This window comes from Dromaius novaehollandiae, chromosome 2, assembly GCF_036370855.1.
Source record: "Dromaius novaehollandiae isolate bDroNov1 chromosome 2, bDroNov1.hap1, whole genome shotgun sequence".
Lineage (NCBI taxonomy): Eukaryota > Metazoa > Chordata > Aves > Casuariiformes > Dromaiidae > Dromaius > Dromaius novaehollandiae.
In genome coordinates this window covers 168219052-168235617 of record NC_088099.1, presented here as the reverse complement: position 1 = coordinate 168235617, position 16566 = coordinate 168219052, and the positions used below count along the sequence as shown (strand labels likewise).

General features: G+C 57.5%; 1 protein-coding gene across 1 annotated transcript in view; it reads left to right on the top strand.

Moving 5' to 3' along the window:
- Positions 1–14486, top strand: part of ZC3H3 (zinc finger CCCH-type containing 3) — a 142363-nt gene extending 127877 nt beyond the window's left edge. Inside the window, exons 12-13 of the mRNA XM_064507945.1 lie at positions 13933–14004; positions 14263–14486. Of these exons, the coding sequence (XP_064364015.1) occupies positions 13933–14004; positions 14263–14294 (104 nt within the window). The 3' untranslated portion in view covers positions 14295–14486. The remainder of the gene's footprint in view (positions 1–13932; positions 14005–14262) is intronic.
- Positions 14487–16566: the final 2080 nt, after the last annotated feature.

Here is a 16566-nt window from a genome sequence, read left to right as displayed (position 1 = left end):
CAAGCGCAGGGTCCCGTTGGGAGAAGGGATGAATTTGGTGCTGGAAGCAGGGCTGGGGGTTGGCATGGTCCTCCTCGGCCGGAGGCTGAGCAGCTCCAGAGCTGTGCCTGGCTTGACAGCCAAGCGTTAACCCCGCTTCAAGACAGGGAGGGCTGAGGTGCCTTGATGCTGTCAGGAAGAAAATTCCCAGGATTAGTAACATATTCCTGAAGTCACAGGTGAGCGTGCGGTTGAGAGGTGGCCGCTGAGCTGTGCGCTTTTGCAACGCAAAGCAATGGGAATGCGTCCTTTCAGCAGGGATCGCTGCTGCTGGAAGGCTCTTCTCCGCAGCGTGGAGCGAAGTGCTGGGCTTCCCTTCGGAGTCGCGGTGCCTTCTCCCCCGCTGCACCTCCCTCCTTCCTTTCTGCTGGCCCCGTTTCAACGTGCTTTTGATCTCGGTGGCAGGGCCGCTGCTGCCGTTGCGGGCAAGTGCTCTTGAACCAGCGGGTTAAGCTGCCTTTTTGATCTCCGCGATGAAGATGGAGCAATTAATTCACCGAAAGAAAGCTGTTGAAATGCCCTCAGTTGCACTTGGTAGTCTGCAGTAACTCAGTGAAGAGCACGTGGGTCGGGTGGGGGATAGCGATGCTCCGGCGGGACGGGCATCCGGGAGGCAGGCTTTTCTCCAGCTTGTGTTTGTGCGTCATGGGGGGGATAATTTCCAGTTGCTTTGCATGGAGAAGATGAGAAAAAAGTGTCTGGTACAGTGCAGGGACATTAGTAGGGAAGTTAGGGGTTCCTCAGGGCTGGCAGGGAAAAGATTTGAGGTGAGCAGCAGCGTGCAGGTCCTTGCCTCCCCGCGGGGCATGCGTCCTGCCGTGCTGGTTGAGCTGGGCAAGTGCTGGTGAGCAGGGAGAGCACGAGATACCAGCAGGGCTGGAGACCCTGGGAAGGGAAATGAGGGAAGGAATTGCAAATGTCTGTAAAATAATTTGATGACGAGGCTGCTTCCCTGCCAGAGCGATGCATCGATCGCCCGCTGTTAGTCCGAGGATGAGCGCGAGGACGCTGTTTGCTCCGTGCGTGGTGGTGACGTCTGGTGGGTTGTGTGATTAAACGCTCGTCTCCGCTCACACCAAGGAGCCCAGAGGCATGACGGTGGCTGGGGGAACCCCTATGCCTAATCAGAGAAAACGTGCCCCTGTCCCAGCTCATCCCAGGAGAGCCATCGGCCCCGTGTGCCAGCAGTGGCACCCGTCCCCAGGAGTCAACGGAGAGGCTTCCCCTGGAGCACCTTGCAGCCCAAGGGGTTTCTCGGTGCTGGAGGGACCAGGAGGTCCAGCCATCTCCTGAGAGACTAGTTTGCCTGTGGGAGTGTCTAAGGCCAGTTATGGGAAGGATCTGTATTGCATATATATATGCATATATATTTTCCACTAATGGACTTTCATCCTGATCAGCCAGAAGGAGAACAGACGCTAGGTGAGCAGGGGTTTGGTGGTGAGACCGCTCTGTTAGCACTGCTGCCCTTCCTGCCACGTGGGAGGGTTGATGGCACTGGTCCGGGTAGCAAGAGGAGCCTTTTAATTCGGGGCTGGAAGAGCATCAGCTTTCAGCTCGCTGGTGCTTTCTGGGCATCCTCTGAAAGGCCGGGCTGTGTGGCCAAGAGAGAGCAGAATGTGTCCAGCCAAGCGTCCTGGAGCTCTGTGCAAATTCAAATCCACGTGTGAACGCGTCTGTCCCTGATGATGTGACTGCTGTCCCCTTCTTGCAGCCGGGCCTTCAGACTGGAAGGACTTGCCTAGTGCTAGGACCAGGCTGAGGCTCCAGGGTTGCCATTTCTATGAGGGATGTGAACGTGGGTGTGGATTATCCAAAAGATCTGTTGTGGCTCCAGAGCTACAATTGCATAGGGACTAGCTGTGTCCTCCTGCGTGGCACCTCTGCAGGGACATGAGCTGGGTGCGTCCCCTCTCTACGTTAGGTTTTCCCACGCTTGCTGCACCCTCATGACATCTCTGTCCCCACCAGGCCAGGCTTAGTTGCTGCCAGGGCTGTATCCCTGGGCTGTTTTAAAGACTCAGCCCCGTGGTTTTAAGGCCCATCCCGTTCCTGCTCTGGGTGCATCGTCCGCAGTAGCTGCCGAGCTCCAGGACGGACAGCCCTGGGTGCCAGGAGTCCATGTCCTCCTACCCTGCTTGCAGTGAGTTCGGTGCCCCTGAGCCCCTTCTCCCTGCAGCCTTTTGGGGCTGGACTGTTTGCTCCAGCGCCGAAATGGTCCCCGGTGAGCGTTGCCTCCACCTTACGCACTTCCCACCACCACGGACAAGTCGGCTAATCCGAATTAACCTGCGCTCCGGTCCTTAGCACACAGTTACATCCTCTTGAGCAGCAGGTGAACATTGCAAGGGGCTTCCCAGCAGCTCTGTGCCACCGGGCAAGACTGGAAACCTCATGCTGCTGCTTGGCAGCGTTGCAGCCTTCGCCTCATTTTGCTCTGCAAGCGCCCGGCGGTGCCGCGGGAGGGCAGAGCCGGGGGGAGCGCGTGGCCCCCCTGCCCCTCCGGTAAGCGTTTCCAGGTAATGTGCTTTTCCATATTTCACCTTCCAGTTAAATAGCCTGCGCCGGAGCCTAACTGGCCTCCCTGCGCTAATTGTAAGCAAGCGCACCAATGCAAACCATTCCAATCGAGTGCTAATTTAATTAGAAAGCACCCATTTTAGTTAATTTGTTCGAGAAGATCACTGAAAACTCCTGGAGAGAACAGATGTTCCCCTCTCCCCCGATGAACATTCAGGGGTTTGTAAATGGCTCCACTCAGCCTTGTTTAGGAGAGAAAAGAGGATTTTATAGCTGCAAACGACCCTTTCTGTAAACATTTTACAGCTCTCTGCACGTTTGAGTGACGATAAACCCCTAGCAACTCGGCGGGCTGCAAATTTGCGACCATACGGCTATCATTTTATTGTCATATTTCACGGTCGTAACGTTAATGGAAGATGCTCGCTACAGTCTTTTTTAACGGCTCCGCTGAGCACGCTCAAACGCTTTTGCTTTGGAGGAATTCATCGAGGTGCAGTGCTTCTATTTTTGTTTACAGCTTTCACTTCTGGAGGAATAACTTTGAGAGCGCAAATCCCCCTTGCCCGCCCTTCCTGCCCGGACCCCGGTTTGGCTCGCCTGCTCTCGCCGTCGAGGGTTAAATCGTTCCCGCGCCGCGTTACGCAGCTCAGAGCTGCTCCCTGGCTGCCAGCGCAGTGGCGAGAACCGCTGCCGGGTGATGCAGGAGATGCGATCGCTCCTCAGCAACGTCCTAGACCTGCTGGAAGGACGTGCGGGGACGCGTGCTCATCTCCTGGTCTCTCACCCAACGTCTCTAGCTCCAGCATCGGAGCATGTTTGAGATGGTAGTGTCTCCCTGGTAAGCCCCAGCTATTGCTTTAGGTTGATGTTTTCCCTGCGTTTTCTCCTTCTTTCTTCCTCAGCTGCCAAATTCGGAGAGCAGATGTCATTTATTTAGCACAAAGCCAGTACTCCAAGCCCTACGCATGTCTGCAGCTGGTCCCCCCCGAGCGAATCCCCTCGGCTGGCTGCAGTGCAGAAGGTCCCACAGGGCCTCCGCCGCCTCCAGTGTCCCATTTAACACTTCTCGTACCGCTGGCTCTTCTCTCTAAAACGATCTCGGCAACCGGGGGAGACAGATAAAAATTAACCCTGTTGACATCCCTTGAGTTGGTTTAAGCCATGGCAGGAGATGCCCTGAAGCCCTACAGAGGGCATCTGCATGGGTGGGTGATCAAGGGTCAGACCTGCTTGGGTTGTCCTGGGATAATGGTGGTTGGCATGTGCTGGACGACAGGAACGGGCTGCGTGTCGGTCCTTAGCTAACGGCAAAAAAGAGCTACAGTAATGCTTTTGCTGGGCAAGGCTTTCTAGCCGTGCTGCGCTGCAGTCCGAGAGCGCTCACACGGACAGTTACTGCAGCTCGGCTGATGGATGGTAACCTTGTTGAGCAGGAGCAACGCAATAACGTGTTTGAGCATCAGCGCCGGTGTGACTGAGTTATTACAGTTTTCTTCTGTCAGTAGGGCCTGGGAGGAAGCATTATCTGAAGGCTAAAACATGGTTTCCCACATGTGGAAATGGGAATCTCCTTGTATGTCCTGTGCTTCAGCCCTAACGTCTTGGTGGCCTCCGCTGGATTTGCTCCAGTATGTGTATGTCTTTCTTGTACTGGGCAGCCCCAGACGGGACGCAGAACTCCAGGTGTGGTCTCACAAGTGTTACATAGAGGGAAAAATACTTGTACAGTATTAACAAATTAGCCCAATCCTGAAAAGTGCTTCTAATGAAGCATTTAGTGCAGACTTTAGTACTGATCTCTAGGACTTCTTCATGATAAAACAGAAGTCTTTTATTTATCCATGGGAACAGCTCTTTATACAGTTTCTAATATTGATCTATTAGTTCTTGTGCGCTTCCATGGGTGAGGGCATCTTCAACTGCCCTTTAAGTAGATGAAGACAGCACTGAGCTGAAGGCAGTGGAAGACAGGTAGGTGAGGACAGCAGTCCTCCATTAGTCCCCTCCTCTTCTTCAGATAGAAAAGAAGCAGGTCTAGCTCCTCCATCCCAGCTACTCTCTGGAGGTACCTGAGCCACCTTGGACTTTCTTGAGAATCTGGGCCATGGCTAATGGGGAGCAGAGGTCTTAGTCCTCCTGGTGGGAGGCTGCTGCCTCTTTTTGGAAAAGATCCTGACCAAGATAAAGTCATGAGGCAGTGGCTGCACCTGTGGCTGGTCCGCCTCCATCACCTCTGTTTCGGATGTGTCCACTTCCATTGCCTGTTCTTTGGATGGGTTGACCTACATGGGCTCTGGGTCTCCTGCAACCTGGCTGAGGGAAACCCTTTTCGCCCATGCAGACTTCCTGCTTCTCCTCTATATGTCCTTCCTCCAGACTCCTTCCATCTGGTTCATCATTGCCAGCACCCCCTTTCTGAGCAGGAATGGGTGCCTACTCCTGCAACCTGCGTGGTCTCTCCCACTGGTGGTGGGAGTGTTATGGCCAACTCTTGTCAGGCCTCTGTTGGAGAGTTTGTTGCTGGAGTGGACCTGTCTTCCACAAAGTCTGGTCCAGGTGTTGGAGAAGCTTTCTTAGGCATTGCAACTTCTGAGGAACCTGTCTGAAGTCGTTGGTGCATCACCCAAAGGGTGACAATAGCTCGCTCTTTCCTGTACCCCTGCCTGCTCCAAGTGCCCTGGTCACTCTCAGGGGCAAGAAACTCGGTGAGTTGTGGGGCCGGTCCAGGGGGGTTGTCTAACAAGGGCTGTGGGAAAATGAGCGGTGAGGTGGCTTGTGACACCTCTGGGCCACTGCAATGTGCCCAGCTTGGTCACCCACTTAATTGGGAAGAGTGGGGGGTGATGGGCCAAGGCTGCTTTCCTTGGATCATCTCCACTTTTGCTTGCTAGAGAGCAAGACTGCTGCTGGTCCTCAGAGGTTTTCTCAGCCTCCCCTCACAGGTCTGCGTAGCACATCAACGTGCAGACGTGCAGATTATCTGAGATCTTTGATCACAGCAGTTTTAGCCTCTGCAGGTGACAGCAGCAGCTGAAGCATTTGTGCAGACGCAGGGTTTTAACAGGGTAGTAGTGTTTGACTTCTGCGTGCCTCGGTTTCCCCATTTGTCATACTTTCCCAATCAGCGGGAGCTTTGGAGCTTAATTGCTGGTGGGCCTGTGGCTCGGGGAACTGTGGAATGAAGAGCAGAGGGGAGAGCCGGGGGATGGCTTTTGGCCATGAGAGGAGTTGGTAAATGTCTGATCTTCATGTTTCGGGGAAATAGCAGCTCTCATTTGGGCAGGGAGTGGCTGTTTGACAGTGACTCCAGGTAGCGGCCCAGATCTGCGGCTACTTTGGCGTTACCTCCCCAGGATCTGGGGCAGCTGGGTGGTCTCTGCGGGAAAACGAGGTGGCAGGAGCACGCTGGTGCTCTGGGGACAACGGGGGACAGCGAGGTCTGCCGCTGGGCAGGCTGCCAGGGCGCTGCACTCGTTTCCCTGCGCTGACACTGTTGCATGCCTCGTGCCATCTGCTCGCCGGAGCGACGGAGGTGTTGCAGCGGAGCAAGCTGCTGCCCCGTGGGCCCTCGTGATGGAGATCTGCTGGAGCAGATGCTGCGAAGGCTCATAAAAGGAGAAGGGAGAAAGGAAGGGATAAACAGTGATGGGATTTTTGTCACTGACTTCGATGTGATAAGGATCCAATCCATTGCAAGGAATTGTGCCTGTTCTTCCCTGTAGGCACCTCTTGATCACACAGTGTCCAAACAGCTTCTGCTTCATTTCCAGCGTTGCACTGGAGCTGGTGTGGCTCTTGCTGCTCTTCAGCCCTGGGGAGACATTGCCATAAGCAGTGGCAGATGCAGCCTCCTCCATTGAGCCCAGCTGGGCTGCTTCTCCATCTCTGCCACCCGTGGAGGCAGCAGGCTTTCTCTGCAGGTCCTGCCTTCTCCTCGGGTGGCTGACTGACTCCCAAACCGTGCGTCAGGACCTTTCCCTCACTAACAGGCTCCAAGCTGTGGGTCACCAGGGGCCGGATCAGGCTCAGTCCCTGCAGAGATGCCAGCTGTCTATAAGGGATGATGGGGAGAAAGAAGCATAAGGGTCCAACTTGCTGCAGAGCCTCTGAGATAAAGGGGTTTTCCTGCCTTGTGACCCTACTCTGTTGTAACCTGGCTCTTCTGAGCTTTCAGTGTGCTCTGAGCAGTGGACTTAGCTACGAGAGGGGTCAGGAGCCTGCTGGATGAGTGGGTTCAGGGTTTGGGGTGCAGAGCCAGGCCATGAGGCCACCAAGACCCCCACCCTAAATGCCTTAGCCCAAGTTCAGCCCTTGTCCATAGGATCATAGGGTAATTCAGGGTGGAAGGGATCTGTGGAGGTTGTTGAGTCCAACCTCCTACTTAAACTTGTCCAGCCTTAACGATGAGGTCTGATTTGCCACATCACTGGCCAGTGATGGCTGGGAGGTCAAGGACATGCGGCTGGGGATGTGTCCAGTGGTGGAACCCCTTAGGAAGCGGTAGGAGAGTTGCAGGAGGAGTTGGAGGCATCTGGGCGATCATGTTGAGAGCTTGTGTGAGTTATGGGAGCTCACAGATCCTCCAGGGATGATGCCAAGCAGGCAAGTCCAAGCTGAGGAGAGGAAGGGTAGTGGGAGACTGAGCCCTGAAGTCTTCGTGTGCTTCCAACACAGCAAGGAAACGGGGAAAAGCCCAGATGTGGCCTGGCTTTGTGAAGCAAAGATCTGTAAGGCCTGCTAGGCTTGTCCTCTCAGTGCAGACAGCAAGCATGGGGCTGCAGGGAAAGGGGGCCTGGGGCAGGGCCGTGTTGCAGGGGATGGCCCAGGAGATCTCCTCCAGTCTTGTCAGTGTAGGGGAAAGCGATGTTTGGTGGTATAATGGCTTCATCAGCCATGAAGGCTCTGGGGGCGGCACAGATCTTGGTTGAACCTTAACAGCTCTTTTTCGTGCAGCAGTTGCTGCGAAGGGCTCAGCTGGGTCTCTCCTCGTTCACACAACCCGGCGTGTAGCAGATGTTTCTTGTAATTGAAGAAGTTGATCCACGTAACTACAGGGTGGTGGGAGGATGTTCCTGTGCTGGCCCTGCCCTCCTCCCCATCGTTGCTGTCCCATTCTCCTCCAGGGCACAACCCTCCCCTGCTGTCCCCTCCGGCCCTCGCAAGTCTCAGGCTGATACATGCTACATCAGGCATGCAGAGAGAGTTTAATTAGAGACCATCAAAACTCTTTTTCATAACTGAATTAACAGACCTCTAATATAATTGCTTTTTCTAATGCAAAATCTATTGAGTTGCAGGTAGCGGGTGACACCCGTTCCTCGAGCGAGCAATGTGTATCAGACTAATTGCTTTCCCGTTAACATGCTGGATTTGTTCATCATCAGTGATTGCATCTTCTCCTCCTGAGTCAGCAGATGTGTGCAGATTTTGGGGGTGTTCGATAGTGGTCCCCACAGTGGGGGAGGCTTTGATTGATCCTATTTTATCTGGATACTGGTTTTGGCTGTCTTTTGGTCATGGGCACATCTTTCAGTGCCCAAAAGGCAGCCATGAGGTGGCTTGGCATGCCACCAGGATGGTAGGCTTTAGGGCAGTGTGGATGTTCAGAGTATCATGGAGGGTTGGAGTTGGAGATGCTGGATCTTGTAGTGTCTTTGTGGCTCTCAGGAATTCCCAAGGTAAGAGACTTCATTCTTAATTTCTGCATGGCAAAGCGGCCAATTTAGTTGAAACTTCCCGTAAACGTGATGAGCGTCCTGACTTTTCCTAATTGAGCTCTCGATCTGAATCAGAATCGTTATTTCTTATCCCATGAGCGGCATTTGAAAATATTCTTTCTGATTTACTTTCTGCGTGGATCTAACTGCCTGCCTGTTTCCAATCCTCTTTCCGTATCGATTTTGCAGGCAAGTTTCAGACCTGCCAAGTTGCACTCATTTGCCAGGACTGAAACTCACTTCTCTTATATTAATCTTTTGCCCATCTTTAAGGGCCTCATCCTCTCGTGATGGATGGTCTGGAGATCAAGCCTTTCGGACTTCCCTCAGGGTTTCTGAAGATCTGACAGCCCTGTCGTCTCCCCACCGGTGTTATTTAGTGCCCTGCCAGTTGGAGATGGAAGAGTCCTCTTAGATGATCCAACCCAGACTCCTTCAGGATGAACTTCAGCTCGTTGTTGGATGGCAGATCTGGGACTCACCGTATCTGATAGTTCACGTGATCTTGCCAAGTTGCTGGGGACGAAATCTCCGTTCCTGGTATCGAATGAGCCGTCAGCACGAGCAGGGTAAAGCAGGAGGGGGGCAGCCTGCTCGCGCTGCGTGCCCGCATCGTGCAGCATCTGGCCCACACGGGGGTCCTCCTTGGAGAGAGGATTTGGGAGTTCAAGGCTTGGCACCTGTGACCGGCCGCATCCAGCCACATGAACGGGGTTGACTTCTCCGGGTATCACAGAATGACTGAGGTTGGAAGGGACCTCTGGTCCAACCTCCCTGCTCAAGCAGGGTCATCTAGACCACGTTGCCAGGCTGCTTTTGACTGTCTCCAAGGATGGAGACTGCACAGCCTCTTGGGGCAACCTCCTCCAGCTCTCTGTTACCCTCACAGTAAAGAAATTTTTATTTCTAGGTGGCAGCAGCATAGCGGGTTGGATTTGGTTGCTTCTCTCACGGCTGATTGTTTCTTTCCTCCTAAAAGAGGTAATTAAGAAGAAAAGTCATGGGAACCTGGCAGCTCTCCCGGGGCACATGTCCCCAAGCAGCGGCAAGAAATCTCCCGAGTCACATCCCGATTTTAAACATCCTGGTTAGCAGGATGGTTTTCCTTCTGCACGAAGCTTGTCCTACCAACCCAGCTCTGAAGTTTCCCCGTCACTGGCAGTAGCAGGTTTCGGTGGAAGAGCCACACACTGACTTTTCGGTTATTTTGCATCACTGCTGTAATTCAGGGACAGCTGGAGGGGTTTAACGCAGGTCTTTAACTCCGGGGTAAGTGTGGGGTGGTGGATGGGGTGCAGTTTCCACCACTGAAGCAGCGTGCCCAGCTATGGAGCTCAGGCAAGGAGGGGGATTTGACGGCGGAGTCGTTCCCCTTGAGCGCAGCGGCTGCAGCGCGTGTGTTTATTATCTCCGTGTGCGGGTATCCGAAGCGTTCCCGGCGGAGCGCAGTGATTGATTCTCTTCTGCGTGCCGCCGCCGCGTACAACGGCCTGGAAATCGCTCCGTGCCTCTCGGGCGGGCTGCACGGCCGCCCTGGCGTCGTCGCTCAGGATGAAACCTCCTTGGTACCGCGTGGCGGGTGAGCCTCCCCCCGGCCAACACACGCTTTCTAGGAGGAAAAATGCCAAAGGAGAAGATGAGAGGGAGTGGATAAAATTGGAAAACTCAGCGAACGCCCCCTCCTCTCCTATGCAACAGTCAGCTGGGATAAAAAAAAGCCCTAAAGAGGATTTCTTTTTTTATTCGAAGGAGCCACGTGGGCATTTGCAGCGGGGCTGGCTTTGGTGGAGGACTCAGGGCACGAGAGCGATGGAGACGCAACCGTCTCACCCGTTGGCTTGAGGTTGGCTGGGAAAGCAGGAAGGGAAGGCATCAATATGCCGGCTGGCTTTCCCTCTGGAAAGGTATTTTCGAGTCCACGGAAGAGTTTGCAAATCTGCAAGCACATGGCGCTTTTTGGATGCAACCCGTCATCCTCAGCATCCCGTCGCTTCAGGGCTCGGGTGTCTTCCATGGGCGGCCGAGAGCATCCCGCCGTCCCTTCCCGGGGCTGGCTCCGTGCCCTCGGCAGCTCCCTGGGCACCGGGCGGCCCTGCCAGACCCGTGCGTCGCAGCAGCAAGAGAAAAGCTTTTTTGGACCCTTGAGGGCTTGGGGATGGGGACCAGAGCCGCTTCCTTTCCTCCACCTTTCCCCACTGGCCGTTCGCCTTTAAACCCCCCTTCGCCTCTCCCCCCGCCGCTCGGCATCTGGTCGAGGCGGATTTTGTTTAACTTTCCCGTTGGGTGCAGATGGAGACGCTCGGAGAGGATGCGTCTGGGGGAAGGCCTCTTTTTATTGAAAAACATAATGGTGCCACCTGACGTGTGATTTACTGCAGTGTCCACTCCTCAGACTGGATAATATATTTCTATTAGATTTCTCCCTTTCACTCCCTTCTCCCCGCGCAGAGTGGCAAGTTTCTCGGGCTGCCTGACACCTTCTCAGGCTTAGGCAAAATAAATGTTGATTTTCATCAGAAGGAAGAGCGCTGGAAGTCCTCATTCTCCGGCGAGGCTGACAAGCTCAGCAAAAGCGGCTCGGCTCGGCGCCGAGGGCTTGCGAGGCGGCCCCGCTCCTCTCTTTGGAAGCAGTTCAATCATCGTAATGAAAAAGGGGCTTCGTCGCCCGGCTTTCGCTAACTAGAAATTATATACCTGGTTCCTGGAAGATGGATTGCGGCGCTCCCGAAAGGCAGGGGGTGGGAGAGGGGAGCGAGGCAGCGCTAGACGCGGCCCGAGATTGATCGCACAATTTGCAGAATCTCCCATGCACAAAAGCAGAAAATATATTTTTGTTTGCCGGGGCGGGTGGACGCCCCGTCCGGCTGAGGGATTTTGGGGGGGAAACCTCCACTTGGATGTTCACCGGGTGCTCTCGTGGGAAGATTGAGCGATTTTGGGGATAATCTGTCCGCGCCTGGTTTCTCGAGCCGAGGGCAACGCTGCGAGGCCGAAGGCTGGGTAGGCGTCCGCCGGGTCCAGCAAAAAAACCAGCCCGGGTCTGCAAAACCCCGCGCGGCAGTCGGGAAGCTAATTGCAGGCAATTAAAAAGTAGCGGCTTTTTTCCCCCCGCCCCCGCAAAGAAATCTATATTTCTGCTTCTCTAATAATATTTGCTTTGGACGGTGACGTGGGCAGTTTTCCCAACGCTGCACTGCTACCAGCCGGCGGAGTTTCCCGGCTGCTCCGAGGGGATTGAGCCGTCGCTCCCGTCCACTCTGGTTCCCGGTCTGCGAGAGCCCCGGCACGAGCGGAAGGTGGATGATTTTGCAGCAAAACTGGGGAAATTTCGCAGCGTCTCATAAAAATAACTGCATGACTCTTCCCTTCCCCAGACCCTGGAGCAGGGTGGTGGAAACATGGATTTTTCCACCTGCGTGTTGCCCTCCTGGGTGCTCATCCATGGGATTTGGGCTCTCTGGAGACCTGACGTTGGGTCTTTGGTGGCTTCTTTGGGAGAGTTGGAGCTGGCTTTAAGGGCGCTGCAACGAACACCAAGGTATCCTGGAAAAGTGGTTGGGCAAATCATCCGGCGAAACAGACCTTGGAGTCTCGCCTCGCCGCCGGGACGCGACCCGGACTCCCGTCTTGCCAGCGTCTCTCCGGCGCACCGTTCCCGTTGCCCGCGTCGGAAGCCGCATTAGCCGGCGTCACAGGTGACTAATAGCCGAGGCGGTCGGGGCTGCCGTGCAGCCCTCTGATGTATGGGTGTTATATTAAGGGTGGAAAGGTGCTAAATGAGCCCTCTTTATTTTACATAAATTAGCTCAAAAGCGATGTATCACTGCCATGGCTGCTCGGGTGCCGAGCAAGTTTGTTTACCCAAGTTTGGAAGGAAAGGAAAACTCGCCGACGTGACCTGCTGCTTCGCCGGCTCCTGGTGTCCGTGGTGGCTCCCCGTCGGTGGGAATCGCGTGGGCTGCTCGCCTGGCCCGGCCCCACCGCTGCTTGGTGGGTCGTCCAGCGCGTCACACCGCAAAGGATGATACGATGGGGAAAACCGGTTTGGAAGAAGGGATTTTGAAACGGAGATGCCTTGGATGGTGAAGGGTTGGGCAAAACGGGAAGCGTGTGCAGGTCCTACGCTGCTTTGCGCGTCTCCGACCAGACTCTGGGTGGACCTTGGCGTTTGGGCTGGACTCTATCTTCCATAATGTTTTTCTTCTGTTGTAATCCTAAATGAGAGAAGACTTCTCCAAATAGTCCTCGCTGCTAAATAATGTAGCTTTTTCTGGAAGATCTCCCCCTTCTGCACTGGCCTCGGGGTCTTCTCCTGGACCAGGTGACCATCATGCTCCCACCTGCCCATTGGGGAATTTTGTCTGGTCGCCAGCGTGTAAAACCCTCCAACCGCCCCGTGTGCCCCATATAGATGTAAAAAAGGAGAAAATTGGCAAAAACGGACGCTCTGGCTTGAAACGGAGCGGGACTTCGTGTCATCTGCCGGGGTCGATGAAGAGCATGTGGACTGGGTCCTGCAAAGGGGTCCTGGCACCCTGGGCAGGAGGTCTCAGCTTGACACCAGGGTCGGGGTCCTTGGGAGATGGAGGAGATGAGGCACGCGAGGTCACTGGATCGATGCTGTGATCCCCCCTCGAAGCCCCACGTCAGGTTTGGGAAAGCCGAGTGAGCGCGGGCAGGGACGAGGCCGGGGACTCCCGGACGGAGGAACAGAGGACAGCTGGAAACCAAGACCGGAAAGTCCCCGACGACGGCGGAGCCGGGACCTTCGGCGGCGTGAATCCCCCGAGGAAGTGGTGGGTGCTCCGTCTCTCCGAAAACACCCTCGAGCAGATATAGGCCGTTGCACCGGGTGCTGGGACGGGGCTCTCGGGGCCCTAAAAATCTCTGCATCCTCTTGCCGGGCCGGGAAGCGTTTCCCGGGCCGTGGCTGGTGCCTGCTAGATGGCAGCAGCACTCTCCGCCTGCCGGGAAGTGCCGACCGAGTCCCCGCCGCCGCCGCTGCCGCTTTACGGGCATCGGTGATTTATCAGCAAGTTGTCATCGCCGCGCAACCCGTCCGCTCTGCCAGCCCCAAATCTCCCCTCTCTCCCCACCCCGGGGGTGGTTTCGTTGATGGTTTTCCCTTTGCTGCCGGTATCCCGCTTAGCCGGCACGGCCGGAGCGTTAACCCCTCGCTCGCCGCTCTCCGCTCTTTGCCGCTCCGAAAGCTCCTCCGCCAAAGCCGGCCCTGCTGCAAGCGGCCTCGTGGCCCGAGGCGTCTCCCGTGGGTTTTGGTACCTGCTGGGTGATGCCCCTGGCTCGGGCATCTTTGCCGGCAGCGATTCGGGGATGCTGCTGCTCCTTCTCCGCGCGGGCACCGGGCAGCAGCGGTGCAGAGCTCCGCCGGAGCCGGCATCCATCGAACCCCCCCCAAGCACCTTCCCGGCAGCGGAGATCACCGGGTGGGATTAGGGTAGCGGGAAGCGACCGGGAGCTTTGCTCCGGAATCGCTGTCGGAAGCAGGACGAGTCCGAACGTGTCCCGTGCGGGGGTTTTATCTGCTCCCTGCTCATTTTCCCTAATGGTCCCCGGGGTCTGATGCTGCAACGGGGATGAAGTCGGGGATTGAGGCAAATGATGATTTTCCCCTTTTCTCCCTCTTTGCCCCCAGGTGCCACCAAGTGGAAAAGGGCTTTCGCGTCCCCAAGGCGCTCGGAAAATGCGGCTCTCGACGAGGGACGAGGTGAGGCTGGCGGAGCGGGCGCCCGCGGACCCCGTGCGTCCCGTCCCCGGGTGACTCGTGCCGGCCGGCAGCTGCTCCTGCGGCCCCGGGGGACGATGCCGCCACGGCGCTGGCTTCTCCCCGGTGTGCGGCGAGGGCCGGGCCGGCGTCCTCGGGGAGGCCAGCGAGGCTCTCGCCAGCTGCCCGCGCGCCCCGGGGGAGCCGCGGCGGTTCGCCGTGCATCCCTGCCCCGCTCACCCTTTTCCCCTCTCCTTGCAGGGAAGCGGCTGCAGATCAAGCCCAGGCTGTGAGCGGGACCTGCCCGGCGCTGGCACCTTCCCCGGACCCGCGCGGCGGCCCAAGAGCTCAGGAAACGCAGCGCCGGGCCCGGCCCGGCACCTACCTCAGGACACTGCGCCGGGCCGCCGGTGTCTCTTCCCTCCGGCTTTTAACTTTCCAATAAATTATCATTTAAGCCGGACCTCTGGTTCGGGTTTAGCATTCGGCGGATGCTTGGGTCCCCGTCAGTCTGCTCAAACCGCGGCTCGGCCGCGAGGCTTGGGGCCCCGCGGGCTCTTGCTCACGATAACAAGGTATAAAACGAGCCGTACGGAGGCGAAAGGACCCGAGAAGGTTAATTCCCGGGTTCGGTCTCCTCCGCGGCAGCAGCTGGTGTCCCCCGGGGCTGGGCCGTGGGTCCCGCTCGTGGCGATAGCCGTCGCCATGAGCCCACCCGGGTCCGTCCTCCTCCCCCCGCAGCCCCCCTCGACCCCGGTGGGTGATGCTCCGTGTCTTTTATTACCCCGTGCGTTTTGATATTTAAATAAAAAGAGTCCCTGCCTGAAAAAGCCCCCAAATTTGCTCTTCTTTCGGCCCTTTTCCATGGGGGGGGGGGGGGGGGGAGCAGGGGGGGGTCCTGTCTGTCCGTCCAGCCCCAATAGCCCCGCCAAGCTTTTGTGGCTGAAATGGGTGATTCGAGCCCCATCTCCCCAAATCTCCCCGGCTTTGTGTTTTAAACGACTCCTGCAAACACCTATTGGGGGGGGGGGTGAGGAAGGAGGCTTTTTCACATCTTTTCCCCCCTGTGCATCCTGCAAAACCCCCCAAAATCCTTTAAAAAGGGGCTGCGAAAGCGCTGAGCGCCGCGGGGCTCGGTTGCCGTGCTGGCACCCGCTCGCCGGGTTTCCCTCTGGGGTGACGGGGGTGTTTGGGGTCTGGGCAAGGTGCCTGGACCGTCATCACGGTGGTTGCCCACCCCGCAGCCTTCATCCCTTCCTCTCTCTTCCTCCTCCTCGGCAGTGGGACCTGGGGTGCCCAAGCGGCGGCAGGGCCCAGGTGTCCGGTGCCTCCAAGGGTTAATGGGCTCTGAAAGCACCAAGTGACGCCAGGCCGCTGCCGTCCTGCTCTCGTGTTATGTCACTCGAGCGCCCGCGAGTCAACTCAGATGACCGCCGCCCTCCGCCACTGTACCCGCGGCTAAAAATATGCGGGGGGCCGGGCCCGGCCACCATCGTTCCCCTGCACACAGCAGGGGGGGGAGATTCGGGGGCTTCGGGGTGTCCCAAGGCTGCGGCTCGGCCCCGGGGTGGGGGGAAGTTTCGGAGGAGGCCGGCGGGATGGGAGCCCATCACCGTGGCCTCAGGCCTCCCCGAGATGGGAGCTGCCTGGAGAGGCCGGGGTTGGGGGGGGGGGGGTTTCTTCCCCGACCCCAGAGCCAACAGCTTGAAGGAGCATTAAAAAAAGAAAAAACTATATATAAGGAACATATATATATAAGGAAATATATATATATATAAGGAAATCAGGCCGGCAGCGGCGCCCGGCGGCTTTGTCCTCTGCTGAGGCAGCAGCAGCGGCGCTGAGCCTGTCTGAGCCGCCCGCCTTCCCCTCCGCGGCCGGGGGCAAAGCCGCAGCGGGGCCTGGGTGTGGGGGGGGTCACCTCGTCTTTTGGGTGCTGCCCATCCTAGTTTTGATGCCGTTTTGGGGCAAAACTTGGCAGCTTCCACCTGCGAGCGCGTTGCAGAAGGCGCCGGGTCGCACATTTCGCAGCTGGGGAAAGTGAGGCCGGGAGCGGGGCGCTGCAGAGGGGCGGCTTCGAGGCCGTCTCCCGTGGGGCGCGGGTGGATGGTTGGGCCCGGCCGGCCCCACTGCAGCCTGGCCCCACCGCGGGACCCCCATCACGGCTTGGGGTGCACCCATGGACCCCCCCCCCCGGGGCAGCTCAGCCCCTCGCATGCACCCGCAGGCCCGTGGCCTTGGCGAGGCTCCACCGTGGCCCGGGCACAGGGGCCACGCGCGTGGGGGCCCCCTAAATTGGGGAGGGCCCAGGCGTCCGGGTCCTCCCCCCCCAATTCCCCCCCCCTCAAATTCCCCCCTCCCCGGGGAGGATGCGCCCTCCGCCCGCCCGGCTGCTCCCGCCGCAGATTGACAGCTGCCCCCGGGGCGTTGCCATGGGGATATGCAAATCGCGGCGGGCGGCCGCGGCGCCCATAGGCGGCCGGGCGGGAGGCCCCGCCCCGGGGGGCGTGTCCGGGCGGCGCTCCCCATATAAAGGGCGGCGGGGCCGCACGGAACGGCCCGGGA